This window comes from Capra hircus, chromosome 27 (assembly GCF_001704415.2).
Source record: "Capra hircus breed San Clemente chromosome 27, ASM170441v1, whole genome shotgun sequence".
NCBI lineage: Eukaryota > Metazoa > Chordata > Mammalia > Artiodactyla > Bovidae > Capra > Capra hircus.
Window position 1 is genome coordinate 10,763,068 of NC_030834.1, and position 23,850 is coordinate 10,786,917.

Genomic DNA, 23,850 nt, shown 5'->3' on the forward strand with positions numbered 1-23,850 from the left:
TGTTGGCCATCTGGTGATGTCCATGTGTAGAGTCTTCTCTTGTTGGAAGAGGGTATTTGCTATGACCAGTGCATTCTCTTGGCAAAACTCAGTTAGCCTTTGCCCTGCTTCATTCTCTACTCCAAGGCCAAATTTGCCTGTTACTTCAGGTGTTTCTTGAATTACTACTTTTGCATTCCAGTCCCCTATAATGAAAAGGACATCTTTTTTGGGTGTTAGTTTTAAATGGTCTTGTACATCTTCATAGAACTGTTCAACTTCAGCTTCTTCAGCGTTACTGGTCGGGGCATAGACTTGGATCACTGTGATATTGCTGATATTGTTTGCCATGTAAACGAACAGAGATCGTTCTGTCGTTTATGAGAGTGCATCCAAGTACTGCATTCCAGACTCTTGCTGACTATGATGGCTACTCCATTTCTTCCAAGGGATTCCTGCCCACAGTTGTAGATATAATGGTCTTCTGAGTTAAATACATCCATTCCAGTCCATTTTAGTTTGATGATTCCTAGAATGTCATTCCAATCCCAAAGAGAGGCAATGCCAAAGAATGCTCAAACTACTGCACAATTGCACTCATCTCACATATTAGTAAAGTAATGCCAAAAATTCTCCAAGCCAGGCTTCAGCAATATGTGAACTGTGAACTTCCAGATGTTCAAGCTGGTTTTAGAAAAGGCAGAGGAACCAGAGATCAAATTGCCAACATCTGCTGGATCATGGAAAAAGCAAGAGAGTTCCAGAAAAACATCTATTTCTGCTTTATTGACCATGACAAAGCCTTTGACCGTGTGGATCACAATAAACTGTAGAAAATTCTGAGAGAGATGGGAATACAGGACCACCTGACCTGCCTCTTGAGAAATCTGTATGCAGGTCAGGAAGCAACAGTTAGAACTGGACATGGAACAACAGACTGGTTCCAAATAGGAAAAGGAGTACGACAAGGCTGTAAGTTGTCACTCTCCTTATTTAACTTCTATGCAGAGTACATCATGAGAAACGCTGGGCTGGAAGAAACACAGGCTGGAATCAAGATTGCTGGGAGAAATATCAATAACCTCAGATATACAGATGACACTACCCTTAGGGCAGAAAGTTAAGAGGAACTAAAAAGCCTCTTGATGAAAGTAAAAGAGGAAAGTGAAAAAGTTGGCTTACAGTTCAGCATTCAGAAAATGAAGATCATGGCATCTGGTCCCAGCACTTCATGGCAAATAGATGGGGAAACAGTGGAAACAGTGTCAGACTTTATTATTTGGGGTTCCAAAATCACTGCAGATGGTGACTGCAGCCATGAAATTAAAAGACACTTACTCCTGGAAGAAAAGTTATGACCAACCTAGATAGCATATTCAAAAGCAGAGACATTACCCTGCCTACTAAGGTCCGTTTAGTCAAGGCTATGGTTTTTCCAGTAGTCATGTATGGATGTGAGAGTTGGACTGTGAAGAAGGCTGAGCACTGAAGAATTGATGCTTTTGAACTGTGGTGTTGGAGAAGACTCTTGAGAGTCCCTTGGACTGCAAGGAGATCTAGCCAGTCCATTCTGAAGATCACCCTGGGATTTCATTGGAAGGAATGATGCTAAAGCTGAAACTCCAGTACTTTGGCCACCTCATGTGAAGAGTCGACTCATTGGAAAAGACTCTGATGCTGGGATGGATTGGGGGCAGGAGGAGAAGGGGACGACAGAGGATGAGATGGCTGGATGGCATCACTGACTCGATGGACGTGAGTCTGAGTGAACTCTGGGAGTTGGTGATGGACAGGGAGGCCTGGCATGCTGCAATATATGGGGTTGCAAAGAGTCAGATGCGAGTGAGCGAGTGAACTGAACTGAACTGAGAAGGTCAACATTCACTCTTGGATCTCCTGTTTGACCACTTCCAACTTGCCTTGATTCATGGACCTAACATTCCAGGTTCATATGCAGTGTTGCTCTTTACGGCATTGGACCTTCTCTCCATCACCAGTTACATACACAACTGGGTGTTGTTTTTGGTATGCCTCCACCCCTTCATTCTTTCTGAAAAAGAAATGCAGAAAGGCAAAATGGCTGTCTGAGGAGGCCTTACAAATAGCTGTGAGAAGAAGAGAAGTGAAAAGCAAAGGAGAAAAGGAAAAATATAAGCATCTTAATACAGAGTTTCAAAGATTAGCAAAGAAAGATAAGAAAGTCATCCTCAGCAACCAATGCAAAGAAATAGAGGAAAACAATAGAATGGGAAAGAATGGAGATCTCTTCAAGAAAATTAGAGATAGCAAGGGAACGTTTCAGGCAAAGATGGGCTCAATAAAGGACCGAAATAGTATGGGCCTAGCAGAAGTAGAAGATATTAAGAGGTGACAAGAATACACAGAAGAACTGTGCAAAAAAGATCTTCATGACCCAGATAATCATGATGGTGTGATCATTTACCTAGAGCCAGACATCCTGGAATGTGAAGTCAAGTGGGCCTTAAGAAGCATCACTACGAACAAAGCTACTGGAGGTGATGAAATTCCAGTAGAGCTATTTCAAATCTTGAAAGATGATGCTGTGAAAGTGCTGCACTCAATATGCCAGCAAATTTGGAAAACCCAGCCATGGCCACAGCACTGGGAAAGTCAGTTTCCATTCGAATCTCAAAGAAAGGCAATGTCAAAGAATGCTCAAACTACTGCACAATTGCACTCATCTCGCATGCTGGTAGGTTAATGCTCAAAATTCTCCAAGCCAGGCTTCAGCAGTATGTGAACCGTGAACTTCCAGATTTTTAAGCAGTTTTTAGAAAACGCAGAGGAACCAAAATGAAGTTGCCAACATCCGTTGGATCATCGAAAAAGGAAGAGAGTTCCAGAAAAACATCTATTTCTGCTTTATTGACTATGCCAAAGCCTTTGATTATGGGATCACAATAAACTGGAAAATTCTGAAAGAGATGGGAATACCAGACCACCTGACCTGCCTCTTGAGAAACCTGTATGTGGGTCAAGAAGCAACAGGTAGAACTGGACATGGAACAGTGGACTATTTCCCAATAGGAAAAGGAGTACGTCAAGGCTGTATATTGTCCCCCTGCTTATTTAACGTATATGCAGAGTACATCATGAGAACACTGGGCTGGATGAAGCTCAAGTAGGAATCAAGATTGCCAGGAGAAATCAATAACCTCAGATATTCAGATGACACCGCCCTTATGGCAGAAAGTGAAGAAGAACTAAAATGCCTCTTGATGACAGTGACAGAGGAGAGTGAAAAAGTTGGCTTAAAGCTCAACATTCATAAAACTAAGACGATGGCATTTGGTCCCATCACTTCATAGGAAATAGATGGGGAAAGAGTGGAAACAGTGGCTGGCCCTGTTTTGGGGGGCTCCAAAATCACTGCAGATGGTGATTGCAGCCATGAAATTAAAAGACAATTAGTCCTTCGAAGGAAAGTTATGACCAACTTAGACAACAAATTAAAAAACAGAGACATTACTTTGTCAATAAAAGTACATCTAGTCAAGGCTATGGTTTTTCCAATGGTCATGTATGTATGTGAGAGTTGGACTATAAAGAAAGCTGAGAGCTGTAGAATTGATGCTTTTGAACTGCGGTTTTGGAGAAGACTCTTGAGAGTCCCTTGGACTGCAAGGAGATCCAGCCAGTCCATCCTAAAGGATATCAGTCCTGGGTGTTCTTTGGAAGGACTAATGTGAACCTTAACTCCAGAACTTTACCCACCTAATGTGAAGAGTTGACTCATTTGAAAAGACCCTGATGCTGGAAGATGAGGGCAGGAGGAGAAAAGGACGACAGAGGATGAAATGGCTGGATGGCATCACCAACTCAATGGACATGTGTTTGGGTGAACTCTGGGAGTTGGTGATGGACAGGGAGGCCTGGAGTGCAGTTCATTGGGTCTCGAAGAGTCGGACACGACTCAGTGACTGAACTGAAAATAGTTTCATAAACCTTCCTCAATAGAATCAAGGGTCAAGCCACTGTAAAAAATTGTTGATAAATACTGCAAAATGTCTACCAGAATAGTTGCATTATGTTTGACTCTTCTTCACAAAAATAGTGATACCTATCAACCTGAGGCCTCTCCAGGTCTCCTCTTCAATCTTCTTATCTTTGCTCTAGTGAACATCCTCAGTGAATGCTTCACGTCTAACGGGTATTTTTCAGCTAAGCCTTAACAAGAGATTGTGCATCTGTATATCAACTGTTTGAATCATTTTGATTTGTTGTCAGTCTTTTTCTGGTTTTGACTTCTCTTCTAATAAGAATTAACTGCTTTGGATAGGACACTTTGTTTTCCAGAAGGCAAAAGTTTTGATGTAAAAACACAGGGATGGGATAGAAATCAGATTACAAACCCAGTAGCATGATCTGAGAGGAAGGTATTCAAAATTTTGTTAAATTAAAAACTGTGTTAGACATTGGGGTAGGTTTTATAGACTGGGTGGTTTACTTCTGACTGGCTCACTTTGTGGCACCAAGAAACACCAGAGATTATATATGTATAAAAGCTATTGCATCCCCAAAATGATCATCAGGAGACACTGAAATGTTCAGGAGAGTATAATGTACACTGGGAACACGCTTCCAAAAGAAAGCATGAGGCTCCATGATAACAGCAGGAAAAAGAGAGCATTTGCTACACACACACGCATGCACACACACACACACACACACACACCCAATATTATGAGATAAACATCCGTTACTTTAAAATATTCATTTCTCAAGGAACATATAACGTTTCTAAATTTCTATGAATTTAATACAATGTCATACCATATATAATATGAAAACTGATGGCACAGCAGAGAGAAACTTTCTAATGCATTTCCATAGACAGACCTTTCTCACATGTTGATTGGCCAATGTTAAAATTCTTCATGTGGGGAAGGAACATTTGAGCAAGAAAAAAAAAAAATTGAAGAATAAAGTGACCCCAATGAAGTTTTCCCCTTTCTGCTCTTTGTTTAGACACACTGGACTTTATGGATATCACATATGAGGGTTTTATATAAAGATAAAATCTATGTTGCAGAAAGAAAAAGAGGATTCAAGTAAGTATCAGGAATCCAGGAAGCTTCCCCTGTGAGCTAGCTCCATGTGAGCCTGTGCTCTGGGAATACATTGAGACTCTGGCTTTAAAATCACAAGATTTATAGGAGGAATCCTGGCTTTGGGAGACCTCCTTACAAAGCTTTCAGTGACCTCTTAAGTAACCAAGTCAGCCTGTTTGAACTAGTTAGGGAAACACAACAGAAGCTAACCTTGGCCAGGGGGGTTTTGTACTGTCAACTGCATCAATTTTTTATTATTATTATATTTTTTTACTTTATTTTGCTTTACAATACTGTATTGGTTTTGCCATATATTAACATGAATCCGCCATGAATCCGTACATGAGTTCCCAAACCTGAACCCGCCTCCCACCTCCCACCCCATATCATCTCTCTGGATCATCCCCGTGCACCAGCATCAATTTTAAGTCTCAATGCCCTTGTTTTAGCCAAGAGTCAGAAACATCCAAACTTGTCACTATTTCCAGAAACAGAACTTAAAAAAATTTTAATCTAAATGTATTCATTTTAATTGGAGGCTAATCTCTTTACAATATTGCATTGGTTTTGTCATACATCGACATGAATCTGCCACAGGTGTACACGTGTTCCCCATCCTGAACCCCCCTCCCACCTCCCTCCCCAGGAACTTTTCTAACCAAGCTGCACGTATGCTCTGTGTCCATTTTAAATAATGCTTCTGAAGAAGACTTCTTATACTTTTCAAGAATATATGATGTCATTAAATGAAATACCACAGCAAGGAAAATAAATAGATGAAAAACATATAGGGATAGAATAGCACTGATTATCTGGGAACAGCACAGTTAGGTTAAAACTTAACAAAAAGACTGAGAAATGTATTTGAAAATTTAAAAATATATTTGTATGTGGTTCATGAGTTGATGGAGAGATCATAAACTGTAACCAATATTAAATAATAAACAATGAATGAGAATGAAAAAATTGCAGAGAAAAACTTAAATCATGTTCTGAAGTTCATATAATAGCATAATATATACTCCTATCCCCTAATAAATAGGTGACAATAAATGGTTGGAAATTTAAAAATAGAGAAATAACTATATCCTTAAAATTCTTACAGATTCTCCTTCAATGAAGAGGTAGAATTAATGAAAAATTACATAAACTGAAGTAGCTCAGATTCCCAATGTCAAAAGTTGATTTCTGAGAAGCAGGTAAAACAAAACATTTGGTGAGACAGACTAAGGAAAATGAGAAGGACGAGATGTACTGTTAGAAGTGAGACTCACACAAATGTGAACTGGCCAATAGGATATGAATTCCAGATATCATCCTTTAGTAGAACTGCCTTTTAGCTTTCTGAATGGTGCCTTTAGGTGGACATCAGATTTTAGTGTAATTTTAGTTTTATCTTAGAAAGAAACTTGCTTTGTATTCTTTAATTTTCCTTTTATTTTCTCTGGCAACTGCAAAGTAAGGAAAGATCAGAAAACTCAAATTTCTTCAAAGTTTACTCAACATTTCTAAATCTAACATTTTAAGTGAAAATTTGTTTATGAGACTTTAATGCTAATAACTAATGCTCTTACATTTGCGGTAGATTTATAATCCTAGATTTTATGTAACTTGGATTATGATTAACCCTGTCAGATGTTCCAAGATTGAAGAAAAATAACTGTAATTGTATATCTATGTAGAAGTGGAGATAATATAGTTTGTTTTTGTTGTTTTTAGTCTCTTAGACATTTCTGACTGTTTTCAGACTCCATGGACTGTGGCCTGCCAGGTTCCTGTCCATGTGATTTCACAGACAAGAGTACTGGATTTGGTTGTCATTTCCTTCTCCAGTATACATAATTTTGATACATGATATCACCCCTGTTTATATGAAAGAGTACATTTTTTTTAAAATTGGACTTTTGACTTTCAGAGATTTGAAATATCTAATAATTACTTTTTCTCTGAATCCTTTGCTATAGGTCTCCTATTCCATCCAAATTGACAAGAAAACATACACTTTCCCACTTGAAAAACAGTAAGTGGACATTCTTCTTTTCATAGAGTTGTTTTTAGTTTCTTAAGTTTTTAATGGCTTCCTATAACTGAGTCTACATTAAAGCCTAAACATTCAAAAGCATGAGTATTTTATTTAACATGTTAAGTCTTCTTGTTAAATCATGTCAGATTAGACTTTTGAGTCATTATCATTAGACCTTAAGTCTAATATTCAGATTCAACTATAATGATATAAATATTAGAGCATATGAAATACATGCACATCATTTTATGTAACTCCTTACATTTAATTACATTACAATTGTAAATGAACTAATGTTATCTGCCCATAATTCAGTTTGTTTGTTTCATGTCATTTTACATAATTATGTGACTTTATGCATTTTGTTTAATGTTACACTCTCAGTTTGTCTCATTTTGCTATAGTGTATACTTTAAATGTCTTCAGATTTCTGCTTTCATTCTATGAGGAAACCAACATCAATAACCTGTGTGTATCACTCCATGATTTTCAAATCTAAATTTCATCTTTATCTGAAATAAAACATACAGAAACCTACCCAAAAAAGGATTTCTTTGCTCAAATGCAAATTGTCTTCTGCAAGTGTCTTATTTAATAACAGCATATATATTCTTTCTCTGTATGTATATTTTCACTCATTTTTAGTAGTGAGAATGCATGGTATATAGTATTGATGGGTAATGCGGTTATTTCCAGGGATTGTCACTATAGACTCTGACAAGAAGCATCCTCATCCACCTATTTTTATATCATTGAGATTTTGTTATATAACAGACTTGGTATAAATTAATGGACTTCTGTATCAAGAAGGATGAATGCTAAAAATAGTCATCAGTTCAGTTCAGTTCAGTCGCTCAGTCTTGTCCGACTCTTTGTGACCCCATGAGTCGCAGCACGCCAGGCCTCCCTGTCCATAACCAACTCCCGGAGTTCACTCAGACTCACATCCATCGAGTCAGTGATGCCATCCAGCCATCTCATCCTCCATCGTCCCCTTCTCCTCCTGCCTCCAATCCCTCCCAGCATCAGAGTCTTTACCAGTGAGTCAACTCTTCGCATGAGTTGGCCAAAGTACTGGAGTTTCAGCTCCAGCATCATTCCCTCCAAAGAAATCCCAGGGCTGACCTCCTTCAGAATGGACTGGTTGGATCTCCTTGCAGTCCAAGGGACTCTCAAGAGTCTTCTCCAACACCACAGTTCAAAAGCATCTATTCTTTGGCAATCAGCTTTCTTCACAGTCCAACTCTCACATCCATACATGACCACTGGAAAAACCATAGTCCTGACTAAGACGGACCTTTGTTGGCAAAGTGATGTCTCTGCTGTTCAATATGCTATCTAGTTTGGTCATAACTTTTCTTCCAAGGAGTAAGTGTCTTTTAATTTCATGGCTGCAGTCACCATCTGCAGTGATTTTGGAGCCCCCCAAAAATAAAGTCTGACACTGTTTCCACTGTTTCCCCATCTATTTCCCATGAAGTGATGGGACCAGATAACAGTAATAATAATAAAGACAAGAACAACAGTAACTGACATTTACTGAGCAAGTACCATTTTCCAAGTGCATTTCTAGCGATTTGCATGTTGCTGAGTCACGTATGACTCTTTGGTACTTCATAGACTGCAGCATCAATCTGTGTCATTACAGTGCCCACACCTGTGTCTGGTCATTCTGGTTCTTGTTTTCTCTTATATACATAACACGCTATCAGAAAGAAAGGTAGACAGTGGAGAGATGAACCCACTTCAGGTCAGTTCAGTCCCTCAGTCTTGTCTGACTCTTTGCAACCCCGTGGACTGCAGAACGCCAGGCCTCCCTGTCCATCATCAACTCCCAGAACTTACTCACACTCATGCCATCCAACCATCTTATCATCTGTCACCCCCTTCTCCTCCTGCCTTCCATCTTCCCCAGCATCAGGGTCTTCTCCAATGAATCCATTCTTTGCATCAGGTGGCCAAAGTATTGGAGCTTCAGCTTCAGCATCAGTCCTTCCAGTCAATATTCAGGACTGATTTCCTTTAGGATTGAATGGGTTGATCTTCTTGCAGTCCAAGGAAGCCATTTCGTTTTTGCATATTTAAGCTTATAAAGTGGAAAGTAATGTTTTTCTTAAATGTCATAACTCTGGAAGTTACTTTTATTAATGCTGTTATTAAAACAAAGTTTATTGTTTTGGTTGAATTAGGTCATTTTTAGACTCTAATCTCCTGGTGTATTCATACAACAAATCGGGGGTGTTATATCCAGATTCTTCATTTATAAAGGTAAATTTTACTTTATGTTTTGTAGATTTTTATCCTTTTGTGGTAAAGGTATCATTGGTGGGAAGAATGAGCCTCCCTTATGCTCAGCTAGATTGTTGGGCAAGCAGATTGATCACAAACCCAAACATAATGTGGCTGTTGCTATGAAAACATGTTGAATAGAATGAGCATTTTAGAATGTGAAACTCAGGAATCACTTAATTGAAAAGGTCATTTACATTCACTGGAAGTAGTTGTAGGAATTTGAGAGGAGAAAGAAGTGGGGAAAGGAACTCAGAAGCCTCTAAACACAGGGAGAATTTTTGTTGACGGTGTCATAGGAGCTGAGCAGTGGAGGGAACAGTGGAAACCACTTCACAGAAAGAGCACAGAAAAATAAAGCTGCTATAGCATATGGAGTACTAAATCCTAATATGTTTACATGAAAACCATGGAAATTTGAATTATATCCCCCAATGCAGATAAGAGTCCAAAAAGTTTAAAAGAATATGAAGAAGTTAGCTTTAGTCTAAGATATGTAGTTTGCCAGAATAGATGATGAAGATACGAATGCAAGTGTTTGTTCAAATTCTGTTGCTGTGCTACGATTCAGAGAGAATGATATTTAAAATATGGTAACCGGTACAACATTTCTCTTTCTCACCATCTGCAAGTAGAAAGTAGGACAGAATTCATGAGACACTTGGTTTCAGACATTAGACAGTTAAAAGAAAAATCAGGAATTCTTCCTCTGACATAAAGGAAGCACAGAGGGTGAGTCTCACATTGAACTTGGTCCTCTGACCAGGAATAATGTCTTAACTATGGTACAAGAGTTGAATCAAATAGGACTTCTTATGAGTTTGGATTTTCTGAATTGTAGGGTAACGTATTCAGTCATTCACCACTAAGGATAATGTTAGAAATAGGTTTGGGTTTTTTGTTTTTTTTTTAATATGGTCTTTACAAAGTTAAGGAAATTCACTGTTCCTAGATTGGTAAGAATCTGTTTGTTTTTCTGCCCCATGATGGGGAATGTAATTAATTGTATAAGATGTCTTTTCTGTATTAGTTGATATGATCATATGATGTTGAGATAGTGTGTTGCTTTGACTGATTTTCAAATATTGATACAATACCTAGAAAATACCTTTCATACCTATAAAAATCCAAACTTGGTTTTGTTGTATGAAATTTTTATTCATGCCTGGATTTGACTTGCTAACAATTTCTTGAGAATTTTTGGGGCCTAATTTCATGAAAAATATTGGTCTATGATTTTCTTTTTTTGTAGTGACTTTGTCTAATTTTTAGATTAGAGTAATACTGTCTGTCATGAAGTCACTCAGTCGTGTCCGACTCTTTGCAACCCCATAGACTATAGCCTGTCAGGCTCCTCTGTCCATGGGATTTTCCAGGTAAGAGTGCTGGAGTGGATTGCCATTTCTTTCTCCAGGGGATCTTCCCGACCCAGGAATCGAATCCGGGTCTCCCACATTGCAGGCAGATACTTTACCATCTCTCATTCCTTTATTATTCTTTAAATGTACATGAGGCTATAGTTAAGATACTTCTTTTATACTACTGATATCAGTAATTAGTATCATCTCTCTTAGCACACCTGGAAAGAGGTTTATCAATTCTAAATATTTCTTTTCTGTTGCTTACTTTGGATTTAACTTGCTTTTCTTTTTTTCTAGTTTCCAAATTGGAAACTTTAATTACTATCCCATAACTCCTGTAAGATTTGATCACTTTCTACTGTCTTCCTTTGCTCCTTTGATCTGTTGGAGTTGAATTGAGTCTTTCTTCTGTCTGATGTAATCTGCTGCTGAAGACTTCTACTGAATTTTTTCAGTTCAGTCATTATGGCTTCCCTGGTGGCTTAGTGGTAAAGAACCTGCCAATGCAGGGGACGGGTTCAATTTATGAGTTAAGAAAACTCCTTGCAGAAGGAAATGGCAATCCACTCCAGTATTCTCATCTGGAAAGTCCCATGGGCAGAAGAGTCAGGTGGGCTACAGTCCTTGGGGTAGTGAAAGAGTTTGACATGACTTGGCAACTAAACAACAACAGCAATTATTCTACAGCTCCATGATTTCTGTTTGATACTTTTAATATTTTATCTGGTTGTGTTTTTTTTTTTTCAAACTCTCACTTGGTTCATGCATTGTTCTCCTAACTTCAATGAGCATCTTTATGGGAACATCTTTATTTTTAATTTTTTATTAGGTACATTAATTTTATTCCTCTAGTGTCAATTCAGCCTATACCTTTTTCCTTTGTTTGAGATAGCATTTCCTTATTCCTCATTTTACTTAACACTCTACTTTGGTGTCTGCTTATTAGGAAAGCAGTCCCCTCACAGGGTTTTCATGAGTGGCCGTGTCCAGAAGGACACCCCCACAAACCAGCCCGGCCAGTGATTCGGGGGTCCTCTACCAGCTGTTCTTCTCTTCAGGTAGAAGTAGACCTCGGGGGGGGTTTCCTTGCACTGGCTCTGTCTCAGAAGGGATGCTCACTGTTCTCTGTCATCCCAGGTCAGTGCCTCTGTTCTCCCACAGACTGTACCGTGGCTATAGTGCTGCAAGATCTGAGAAGCCAGATGCTGGTCCTTGGGGCAGTATTGGTGAAGTGGGAGCACTGCATTCAATCCGTCCACTATTGTCTCCTGCCATTTTTCTTCTTCTCACTCTGTAATGAGTGTGGACAAGCAGGGAAGGGAGTCAGTGGTGTCAAGTAACCCAAGCCACCATCTCCATTGTGCTCTGGGTGACTAGACTGCCCAGGTTTGGTGACCCTGTTGCTTGGGTCTTCTCCTCAAAAACACTGGGGTACTGTTTGCTTGAACAACACCTTCTCCTGCCCTGGTCAATCTGGAAGCTAGATTATCTCTTTCTAATCTAATCAAATCTCTGGGGCGGACTCTCTGGTGAACAGGCATCCCAAATCTCCCTACTGGCTTTGGTGCATCTGATGTTGCATTCACCAAAAGATGTGCACGAGCCAGTCTGTTATTTCATGGTCTCTCACAGATGGAATTGGTGCATTAATTGCTACTCACTTGGTGTATTTGTTGAAGGATGGCAGATCCAGGGATTTCTAAATCACTGTCTTTTGACCAGGATTAAGCCTTTATTTCTTTGAATATTTTTTCTACTCTGCTAATTCTTTCTGGTACTCCTTCATGGATTCTGACATATATTTTTAATAATTGGTAATGTTCCATGTGTTCTTGAAACTCTATTTATTTTCTTTATTTTCCTGTGATTTATATATTGGGTAAATTTTTTTCTTTTCTGTCTTTTTTTTTGTTTGTTTCATAGGTGATATTATACATCTTTCAATGCTATCCTCCCAAATCATCCCATCCTCTCCCTCTCCCACAGAGTCCAAAAGACTGTTCTATGCATCTGTATCTCTTTTATTTACGCATCTGTCTCAGGTTCACTGATTCCGTCCCTTGCCATCTGCACTCTGCGTTTGTTCCTACCCAGTTTGGGTTGTTTTCTTTGTTTGGGTTTTTTTTTTAATTATATTATTTGGTTCTAATTTCTTAGTTGTTATTTTTAATAGCTTCTATTTCATTTCCGAAATTTCCTTATTCTTTCAGTTGTTTCAGGATGCTTTTAAAATGTTCATTGAATGAGTATTTTTACAGCTGCTTTAAAATCCATTGAATCATTCCAGTATGTGGATAATCTCAATATGCAGCATCTGGTGTCTTTTCACATTTTGTTGTGATATTCTTGGTTCTTGATATAATATATAGTTTTAGATTGTATCCTTGTCATTGAAATCTTCTATTGTTGAAGGCAATCACCCTGTTTAAGTTCAAATTTAGTGTGGTTGTTGCTCCAGTGACCATTTAGCTTTCTTGGAACGGAGCTCACTGGATCTCTGCCAGGGCAGCCCATGGCAGGAAACATTTCTTTCTTGGGCCACCCTCTGTTACTTGGTAATGTTGGTTGATGAGGGAACCATATAATGGAGAACATTTCCTCCAGCTGTATGTCAGTCACCGGCTATCAATATGCTTCTCAGTCTGTCTCTGCTAGTGCCCCTGAGAGAGGAAAGTTTTTCATCTAGGCCACTCTTTGCTGCTTTGAGTTTGGAGTGTTGAGAGTTATCTCACGAGGATCATTTTCTCTTATTGGGCATGCAAGGCCAGGAGATGCATAAACTGTGACGCTGTCTTCTGCTGGGTAAAATGTTGGGACCTGGTTTGCATTCTACGTCCTTGTGAAGGTTTGTGGCATAGTTTACTGACACCACTGTGGGCAGAATTGGCTGCTACTGTTATCTGACAGTAGAGTGTGTATGCTCTGCCACTATCAGTGGGAGATAGGAGTTAAGTCAAGTATTGAGATGAGTGAATGCTTACTGATGGGTTTGTATGTCTGGACACTAATGCCATAGAATCATATTCGTACATGAGAATGTGATGATAATAGTGTGTTCATAGTCCGGGATTAACTGAAGAACAAGGCTGATTCTAGATATCACTACACTTCTTAAGGAAGAGGAAATATCCAGTAAAAGACTGTATCAGTGGAGAACATAGGAAGAGTAATGTTTTAAATGTCCATTGAGAAGAGACTTTCAAGTAAAGATGATCAACATGGTGAGATATGAAAAAATAGTGAAGAAATGTCAGTTAAGATATTTTGATCTTACTTAGAATAAAACAAATGAAATGCCCAGAGTGGAAGTCAAATTAATACCAGTGATTACCTGAGGTAGAATTTTTAGACTATATATTCAAAATGTAGACTGAGAATGACAAGATATAGATCAGAATGTTATTTATGGAAAGTTCAGATTTACAGCAAAAATCCTTTGGGAAAGAATAGGAGTTGTGAATATTCAAAGTCAGAAGAGTGTCAAGGGGAAAAGACTGTAGAAAGATAAAAAGGAAAGGAAATGTCTGTTGAACTGTATAATGGAATGCTTAAATTTGATCTTTGATGATGTCTAGAATGAGAGTTATCAATAAAATCAAACTCTTTGTTTGCTAATCATTACCGATGTATCTTTATATTACTCCTGTGCAGGGCCATTGCTTTTATCAAGGATATGCCACAGAGATTCCAAATTCAGCTGCGACACTTAGTACCTGCTCTGGACTCAGGTAATGACATATTCCAGAGATGTACCATAGTCGATATCTAGTGCACCCTTTAACTTTTAGAAACTTCTTGAAGGGTAGATGGAAGACAAAGAAAATAGGCACTTACACTGTGTTTCTCCTCATCTACTTTCTGTGCCTGCTTGTCTTATCTTTTCCACTATACTCTTTGTCTCTGCCAGGCTTGCAATTATAAATTCATTCAGAAATAGCTGTCATCAGAATGGGAAATATCCGTATTACTGAGCCACTCTGGAACTGCAATGACTCTTAAATGCTATAATAGAGGGAGGTAGAAAATTGGGTTTACACATTGATGGAAGTAGGTTGGGGCTATTATTAGATATTAGGGGACAAACTCATTATCAAATTTCTACTTAATGTTTTCTTTTAATATTTATGTTTATTATTGAGAAATCCATATTTTTAATTTCTTTTTCATGTGTTTCAATATTCAGGGGATTATTACAGTTTGAGAATGTCAGTTATGGAATTGAACCACTGGAATCGTCAACTACATACGAGCATGTGATTTATCCGTTCAGGGATAAAAAAAGTGATTTTTCTCCCATATCAGAGAACAGTTCTACCACTCAATTTGCAGATCAATCCTACAAAATTCTTGTGAAATCAAATGTAAGTAACTCGTGTATACAAATTGTGATAAACATATTCACATTGATATCTGTTACATTTGGAAAACAAATTTAAAGTGATACTGGTTATAATAAAGCCTTCTCTTATAAGGTATTTAGTTTAAATATATTTTGATTAGTCATATAATATTAAAAAACTTAACAGCTGTAAATATGTAATTAAAAATTCTCACATATACCTAATTTTAAGTATTTTATGCAGATATGCCTTTTTTTTTACCTTTTTAAAAAAATTTTATTTTTACTTTATTTTACTTTACAATACTGTATTGGTTTTGCCATACATTGACATGAATCCACCACGGGTGTACATGAGTTCCCAAACATGAACCCCCCTACCACCTCCCACCCCATATCATCTCTCTGGATCATCCCCGTGCACCAGCCCCAAGCAGCCTTTTAAGTATTTTTATGCAAATATACACAAATGTTAAATGAAAGCATTAAGTAGAAATTTGATCATGACCTTTGTCATTTCCACCAGGACTTTTCTGGTGGCTTATACGGTAAAGCATCTGTCTACAATGAGGGAGACCTGGGTTCGATCCCTGGGTTGGGAAGATCACCTGGAGAAGGAAATGGCAATCCACTCCAGTACTATTGCCTGGAAAATCCCATGGACAGAGAAGCCTGGTAGGCTACAGTCCATGGGGTCGCAAAGAGTCAGACACGACTGAGTGACCTCACTCTCCATTGTCATTTCATATCTAAGAATAGTTCCATCTTGCTTGATTAACATGTAAATCCAGTTTTCTACCTTCTTCTATCTATTATTGCATTTAGGAGTCATTGCGGTTCTAGGGTAGCACAGTTCCACTTTTACTGAATTTTCATCCTAAAAATATAGAGGTACTCAAATTTGCTGATTGTAAGTGTCATGCATTTTGCCATTTAGTAAGTTTATTAACTTTGCAAAAATAAATGTTAATTTTGATAGAAAATACAAAAGTACAAACGAGGCAAGAATTGTTCCATATCTCATTGTCTAGACATAGTGTTCTTAGAACTTTGAGGCATTAGTTCTAATTATTTTACTCTTTCGAGTTATAAAAATGATTTATAAAGGAAGAATTAAGAAAAAAAATTACCTTATCATGTATTTTTCTTTGAAATTTGATTTGTGTTATTAAAAGGATAAGTTTTCACTTATCATTAAGTTACATTGCATTTATTATCATTTTAAATTAATGTTAGTTAATATTATTAAAAATTTAAATATAAGCAGAAGGATAATAAAAATTGACCATAATACTATTCTCTAGACAAAAGGCTATTGTGAAATCCAGGACAATCATTTCGATATATTGTTTTTCATATACTTGGCAACCCACTCCAGTACACTTGCCTGGAAAATTCCATGGACAGAGAAGCCTTGAGGGTACAGTCCATGGGGTCACAAAGAGTCGGACACGACTGAGCAACTTCAATGTATTATATATATATATAAATTTAAAACATATGCTTTCATTATGGTATATTTTGCATATTTATGTTTTTAACTTCAAGCAAGAAATACTGCATGAATGTATCAGATTTTTGAACAGTCACACTTTTCTTAAAATTGGTTTTATCTAGAAATAGGCATATTTCCAAGATTTTTAGATATATATATTCTAACTTCCTCCTTAAGAATGTTTGCACAACTTTACATTTTGCCATCAAAAGTTAAGAAAATGAAACTGTGTCCACATATTCATAGCAAAATTGGATATCTTGTTTAGAGAGGCAAACCAAAATTATAATATAAAATGTGAATTTAATTTTTTATGATCTCCCATCTCATTGTTGCTTTAACATTTTTTATTTTGCCAAAAATATTGGTATAAATGCAGATTTTTTAAATGACCCTTTCAGAGTATCATAAAAATATAAAATATAGTTTTGTATAGAAATGAAAATTTCCTTTTTAATAGAACTGAGATGTGACTCCCAACCCTATGCCATTTGCCTGTTGCAGTACAACCCTGACACAATTGAAGACCATTTCAAAACTGAAGCAGAGCATTGTCATATAAAATAACTTTAAAGGTTTCCATGAACCCTCTTCTATGGCAGTGAGAAAACCCAAATGGATTGACATGTTATGGCAAAGACAAATAGCCCTGCCCTTGAAACCCCCAACTTGACTTGAAGAGTCAGCAATAAGAGAGGGGTTGATAGAGGCAAAGGCAACATACAGTTCCAGCCCCATAGCTTGAAGTTCTAGTCAATTAGGCTGTAGCCACAAGTATTTGGCTGAGTAATAAGGCAATGGCACCCCCACTCCAGTATTCATGCCTGGAAAATCCCATGGACAGAGGAACCTGGTAGGCTGCAGTCCATGGGGTTGCTATGAGTAGGGCACGACTGAGCGATTTCACTTTCTCTTTTCACTTTCATGCATTGGAGAAGGAAATAACACCCCACTCCAGTACTCTTGCCTGGAGAATCCCAGGGACGGGGGGGGCCTGGTGAGCTGCCATCTATGGGGTCTCACAGAGTTGGATGCGACTGAAGTGCCTTAGCAGCGGCAGCATATCATCTTTTTATATTTAAATCTTCTCATCTGTAAAAATCCAATAATAAAAATAATACCCAAGTCACACAGGTACTCTAGAGTTTCCATAAATTTGTAATTGAAAATTACTTAGCATAGTATGTCAGAAATGTAAGTGATTGATGAATATCAATAAATATTGCTCCTACTACTACTATTTGTATTTGCTATCAATAGTTTCTCATGTACTGAAGCAAGGTAATTGGAACTAAATATGGAAAATTTGGACACAGAATAGAATGCAATATGAAATAAAAGACACTAAAATTTCAGAACTAAGAAGAAACCAGGGATATCACTGCTGTTACTGATTGGTGGCCCAAGACTGGGGACCCTTGCACAAGGGAACTACTGAAATGTCTTTTTAACTGTGAGTCCAAATACCAAAGGAAATGATATTAAGGGTGGGTTTAGGGAGACAGGTGGTTGAAAATCAGTTTAAAAATATGTATAAAACCTAATTTCCTCTCCTAAACAATTGTTTCTGCTGTAAACTCACAACTGGTCTAGGACTCTTCTTGGGTGGAATGTGTGAAGTGGGGTCACCAGGCATAGATGTCTTTGTAAATCATAATAGAAGGTGGTTATGATACCAAAATTAGTGTGAATATATTAAACTTGACACACTAGATGTTGGGAAATGAGTTTAAACATTCTAAGATGTTCATGAGAATCCAGGAGGGAATTGAACCACCCCAAAGAATCAAAACCAAGCATGTTGACAGCAAGGTTTTCCCATTAATCATTCCAGATAATTTACACTCTCTGAAGACAGCAGACCATAAGCTCCATATGTGTTCATAGATGTTGCAATATGCTATCAATGCCTAATATGAAGAAGCACTAGACATAGGATGAAACAATGTAATATGGTAGATGTTGTCATGGAAAAATTCAAAGTGTTTAACAATACAGGTGATATGGTATGAGTTCTAATACAGATGAAATTGAGAATCAAAATGATTTAAGCAGGGGTTCTGAACCAATATTTTTAAACATCTGATTTCTTCTGTATAAACACAATATAGAATGGCATGAAACTATTTAGCACCAATATTGAAGATTGAAAGGCAACACAAAAATTACTTAAAATAAGGTAAGGTAGTTTTCAGCCTGTAATTATTTACCCAGTCAGAACTATATAACTGATATTTTTCATTAAAACCAGTTCTTTCCTGCCTATTTTGTATACCTTTCCTAATGAGTAAAACAAACCACACTTAGAATAACAGAGAGAGACTCACCAGGAATGAGAAGATTAGCAGACCACAACACAACCAAATTTCTAAGGAGTAGTTGCCAAATACACTGAATTTTCTGTCAAATCAAGAGATGGAACAACTTTGTAAGCTGTTATCCTCAAACTGTATTCTGCATGAGTAAACACTATTAGGTCAAATACCACGAGATTTTGAGGTGAGGAATTCCTGTCAGTGGTTTACCATGATGTGTGGGCTTTGCTCATGCAAAGACCAAGGTAGATGAAAATGCTAGCTGTTTCCTTTTCCAGCTTCAACTCAGGGCCTCAAAGTGTCCCCAATAGTATTGGAATTCAGATAGGAGTAAAGGGAGGAGAGTGTCTGAATCCCCATCTTGATAAACCTGAGCTGAACAGGTATCTCTCATGAACTTCTTTTCTCTCAGAGAAGGAGCAATATCATTCTTGAAAAATTGGTCATTTCTTATGAACCACATAGAGTGTAAGTCACTTGTCCCCACCATTTGTTCCACAAAAGTTTCACATGAAAGAAATGAATGTATTCTGAAAGAAGAATACAAAAGTAATAAACATGGGACATAAAAACAAATATAAATATAAAATATAATGCAAATTACATGACCCAAAATGAGTTAAAAACAATATTGATATTGTTATATATTTATGTACTAGGTGACAAGACTTGTTGTAAGACCTTGACAGTATTCCCTGTCTTTCCAATTCTTTCTACAATTCTGAGTGAGGGCAATTATTCCTCTCTTCAGAAGGAAGCAGAGACCTAGAGAGTTTAAATTATTCTTGTAAGTTACAGCATTAAAATAATAATACATAAATAAAATTCTAATCTAAATAATACAACCCCAGAGAACCATTCTTTAGTACTCACAAGTCTACCCTTTCCGTCTGTTAAAGATCCTGGAAGGACTCAAGAAATAGACATAATAGAAAAACAAAGCCATTTTGAAAATGAAGGACGTTGACAATAGAACTGGTAAATAACAGAATAGACATTATCATAAAACACTAAGGTAACTAAAATGGGCTGGAGTGGGTGAGTTTAATCAGATGACCATTATATCTACTACTGTGGGCAAGAATCCCTTAGAAGAAATGGAGTAGCCATCATGGTCAACAAAAGAGTCTGAAATGCAGTACTTGGATGCAATCTCAAAAACGACAGAATGATCTCTGTTCGTTTCCAAGGCAAACCATTCAATATCACAGTAATTCAAGTCTATGCTCCAACCAGTAACGCTGAAGAATCTGAACGGTTCTATGAAGACCTACAAGACCTTTTAGAACTAACACCCAAAAAAGATGTCCTTTTCATTATAGGGGACTGGAATGCAAAAGTAGGAAGTCAAGAAACACTTGGAGTGACAGGCAAATTTGGCCTTGGAATATGGAATGAAGCAAGAGAAGGTACTGGTCAAAGCAAACACCCTCTTCCAACAACACAAAAGAAGACTTTACACACGGACATCATCAGACGGTCAACAATGAAATCAGATTATATTCTTTGCAGCCAAAGATGGAGAAGTACTATACAGTCAGCAAAAACAAGAATGGGAGCTGACTGGCTCAGATCATGAACTCCTTATTGCCAAATTTAGACTTAAGTTGAAGAAAGTAGGGAAAACCACTAGACCATTCAGGTATGACTTAACAAATCCCTTATGATTATACAGTAGAAGTGAGAAATAGATTTAAGGGACTAGATCTGATAGAGTGCCTGATGATATATGGACGGAGGTTCATGACATTGTACAGGAGACAGGGATCAAGACCATCCCCATGGAAAAAAAATGCAAGAAAGCAAAATGGCTGTCTAGGGAGGTCTTACAAATAGCTGTCAAAAGAAGAGAAGCGAAAAGCAAAGGAGAAATGGAAACATTTACGAGTATCTGAATGCAGAGTTCCCTAGAATAGCAGGAAGAGATAAGAAAGCCTTCTTCAGCGATCAATGCAAAGAAATCGAGGAAAACAACAGAATGGGAAAGACTAGAGATCTCTTCAAGAAAATTAGAGATACCAAGGGAACATTTCATGCAAAGATGGGCTCGATAAAGGACAGAAATGGTATTGACCTAACAGAAGCAGAAGATATTAAGAAGAGGTGGCAAGAAAGAATACACAGAAGAACTGTACAAAAAAGATCTTCACAACCAAGATAATTACAATGCTGTCATCACTCACCTAGCCCCAGACATCCTGGAATGTGAAGTCAAATGAGCCTTAGAAAGCATCACTGCAAACAATGCTAGTGGATGTGAAGGAATTCCAGTTGAGCTATTTCAAATCCTGAAAGATGATGCTGTGAAAGTGCTGCACTCAATATGCCAGCAAATTTGGAAAACTCAGCAGTGGCCACAGGACTGGAAAAGGTCCGTTTGCATTCCAATCCCAAAGAAAGGCATTGCCAAAGAATGCTCAAACTACCGCACAATTGCACTCATCTCACATGCTAGTAAAGTAATACTCAAAATTCTCCAAGCCAGGCTTCAGCAATACATGAACTGTGAATTTTCAGATGTTGAAACTGGTTTTAGAAAAGCAGAGGAATCAGAGATCAAATTGCCAACATCTGCTGGCAAGTGAGTGAGTTCCAGAAAAATATCTATTTCTGCTTTATTGACTATGCCAAAACCTTTGACCTTGTGGATTACAATAAACTGTGGAAAATTCTGAAAGAGATGGGAATACCAGACCACCTGACCTGCCTCTTGAGAAACCTATATGCAGGTCAGGAAGCAACAGTTGGAACTGGACATGGAACAACAGACTGATTCCAAACAGGAAAAGGAGTACGTCAAGGCTCTATATTGTCACCCTGCTCATTTAACTTGTATGCAGGGTACATCATGAGAAACGCTGGGCTAGAAGAAACACAAGCTGGAATCAGATTGCCGGGAGAAATATCAGTAACCTCAGATATGCAGATGACACAACCCTTATGACAGAAAGTGAAGAGGAACTAAAAGGCCCTTTGATGAAAGTGAAAGAGGAGTGTGAAAAAGTAGGTTTAAAATTCAACAGTCAGAAAACTAAGATTATGGCATCTTGTCCCATCATTTCCTGGCAAATAGATGGGAAACAGTGTCAGATTTTATTTTGGGGGTCTCCAAAATCACTGTAGATGGTAATAGCAGCCATGAAACTAAAAGACACTCACTCCTTGGAAAGAAAGTTATGACCAACCTAGATAGCATATTGAAAAGCAGAGACATTACTTTGCCAACAAAGGTCTGTCTAGTCAAGACTATGGTTTTTCCAGTGGTCCTGTATGGATGTGAGAGTTGGACTGTGAAGAAAGCTAATTGCTGAAGAATTGATGCTTTTGAACTGTGGTGTTGGAGAAGACTCTTGAGAGTCCCTTGGACTGCAAAGAGTTCCAACCAGTCCATTCTAAAGATCAGTCCTGGGTGTTCTTTGGAATGACTGATGTTGAAGCTGAAACTCCAATACTTTAGCCACCTCATACGAAGAGCTGACTCATTGGGGAAGACTGATGCTGGGAGGGATTGGGGGCAGTAGGAGAAGGGGACAACAGAGGATGAGATGGCTAGATGGCATCACCAACTCAATGGACATGAGTTTGGGTGAACTCCGGAAGTTGGTGATGGACAGGAAGGCCTGGCATGATGCAATTCATGAGGTCGCAAAGAGTCAGACATGACTTAGCGACCAAACTGAACTGAATGTTATATTCAACGCTGAGCATGGCAGGATTGATGCTTTTGAACTGTGGTGTTGGAGTAGACTCTTGAGAGTCCCTTGGACTGCAAGGACATCCAGCCAGTTAATCCTAAAGGAAATCGGTCCTGCGTGTTCATTGGAAGGACTGATGTTGAAGCTGAAACTCCAATACTTTGGCCACCTGTTGCAAAGAGCTGACTCATTAGAAAAGACCCCGAAACTGGGAAAGATTGAAGGCAGGATGAGAAGGGGATGACAGAGGATAAGATGGTTGGATGGCAGCACTGACTCAATGGACATGAATTTGGGTAAACTCCAGGAGTTGGTTGTGGACAGGGAGGACTGTCGTGCTGCAGTTCATGGGGTCCAAAGGGTCGGACACGACTGAGGAACTGAACTGAACTGAGGAGGGTATACCATAGGCTATAGTTTGCTGACCTCTGCTCTGGAGATACATGCTGTGGTATTGGTTTATTTTTTTTTTAATGTTTTATTTTTTATTTATTTATTTTTTTAATTTTAAAATCTTTAATTCTTACATGCGTTCCCAAACATGAACCCCCCTCCCACCTCCCTCCCCATAACATCTCTCTGGGTCATCCCCATGCACCAGCTCCAAGCATGCTGTATCCTGCATCAGACATAGACTGGCGATTCAATTCTTACATGATAGTATACATGTTAGAATGTCATTCTCCCAAATCATCCCACCCTCTCCCTCTGAGTCCAAAAGTCCATTATACACATCTGTCTCTCTTTCCCTGTCTTGCATACAGGGTCGTCATTGCCATCTTCCTAAATTCCATATATATGTGTTAGTATACTTTATTGGTGTTTTTCTTTCTGGCTTACTTCACTCTGTATAATCGGCTCCAGTTTCATCCATCTCATCAGAACTGATTCAAATGAATTCTTTTTAACGGCTGAGTAATACTCCATTGTGTATATGTACCACCGCTTTCTTATCCATTCATCTGCTGATGGACATCTAGGTTGTTTCCATGTCCTAGCTATTATAAACAGTGCTGCGATGAACATTGGGGTACATGTGTCTCTTTCAATTCTGGTTTCCTCGGTGTGTATGCCCAGCAGTGGGATTGCTGGGTCATAAGGTAGTTCTATTTGCAATTTTTTAAGGAATCTCCACACTGTTCTCCATAGTGGCTGTACTAGTTTGCATTCCCACCAACAGTGTAGGAGGGTTCCCTTTTCTCCACACCCTCTCCAGCATTTATTGCTTGCAGATTTTTGGATCGCAGCCATTCTGACTGGTGTGAAGTGGTACCTCATTGTG

At 38.3% G+C, this 23,850-nt stretch overlaps 1 protein-coding gene across 1 annotated transcript in view; it reads left to right on the forward strand.

The window, feature by feature from the left end:
- LOC108634067 (disintegrin and metalloproteinase domain-containing protein 18-like) overlaps positions 1 to 23,850 on the forward strand; it is an 85,829-nt gene that overhangs the window by 1,697 nt on the left and 60,282 nt on the right. Inside the window, 4 exon segments of the mRNA XM_018041762.1 lie at positions 7,016 to 7,071; positions 9,264 to 9,342; positions 14,376 to 14,452; positions 14,908 to 15,085. Coding sequence (XP_017897251.1) covers positions 7,016 to 7,071; positions 9,264 to 9,342; positions 14,376 to 14,452; positions 14,908 to 15,085 — 390 coding nt within the window.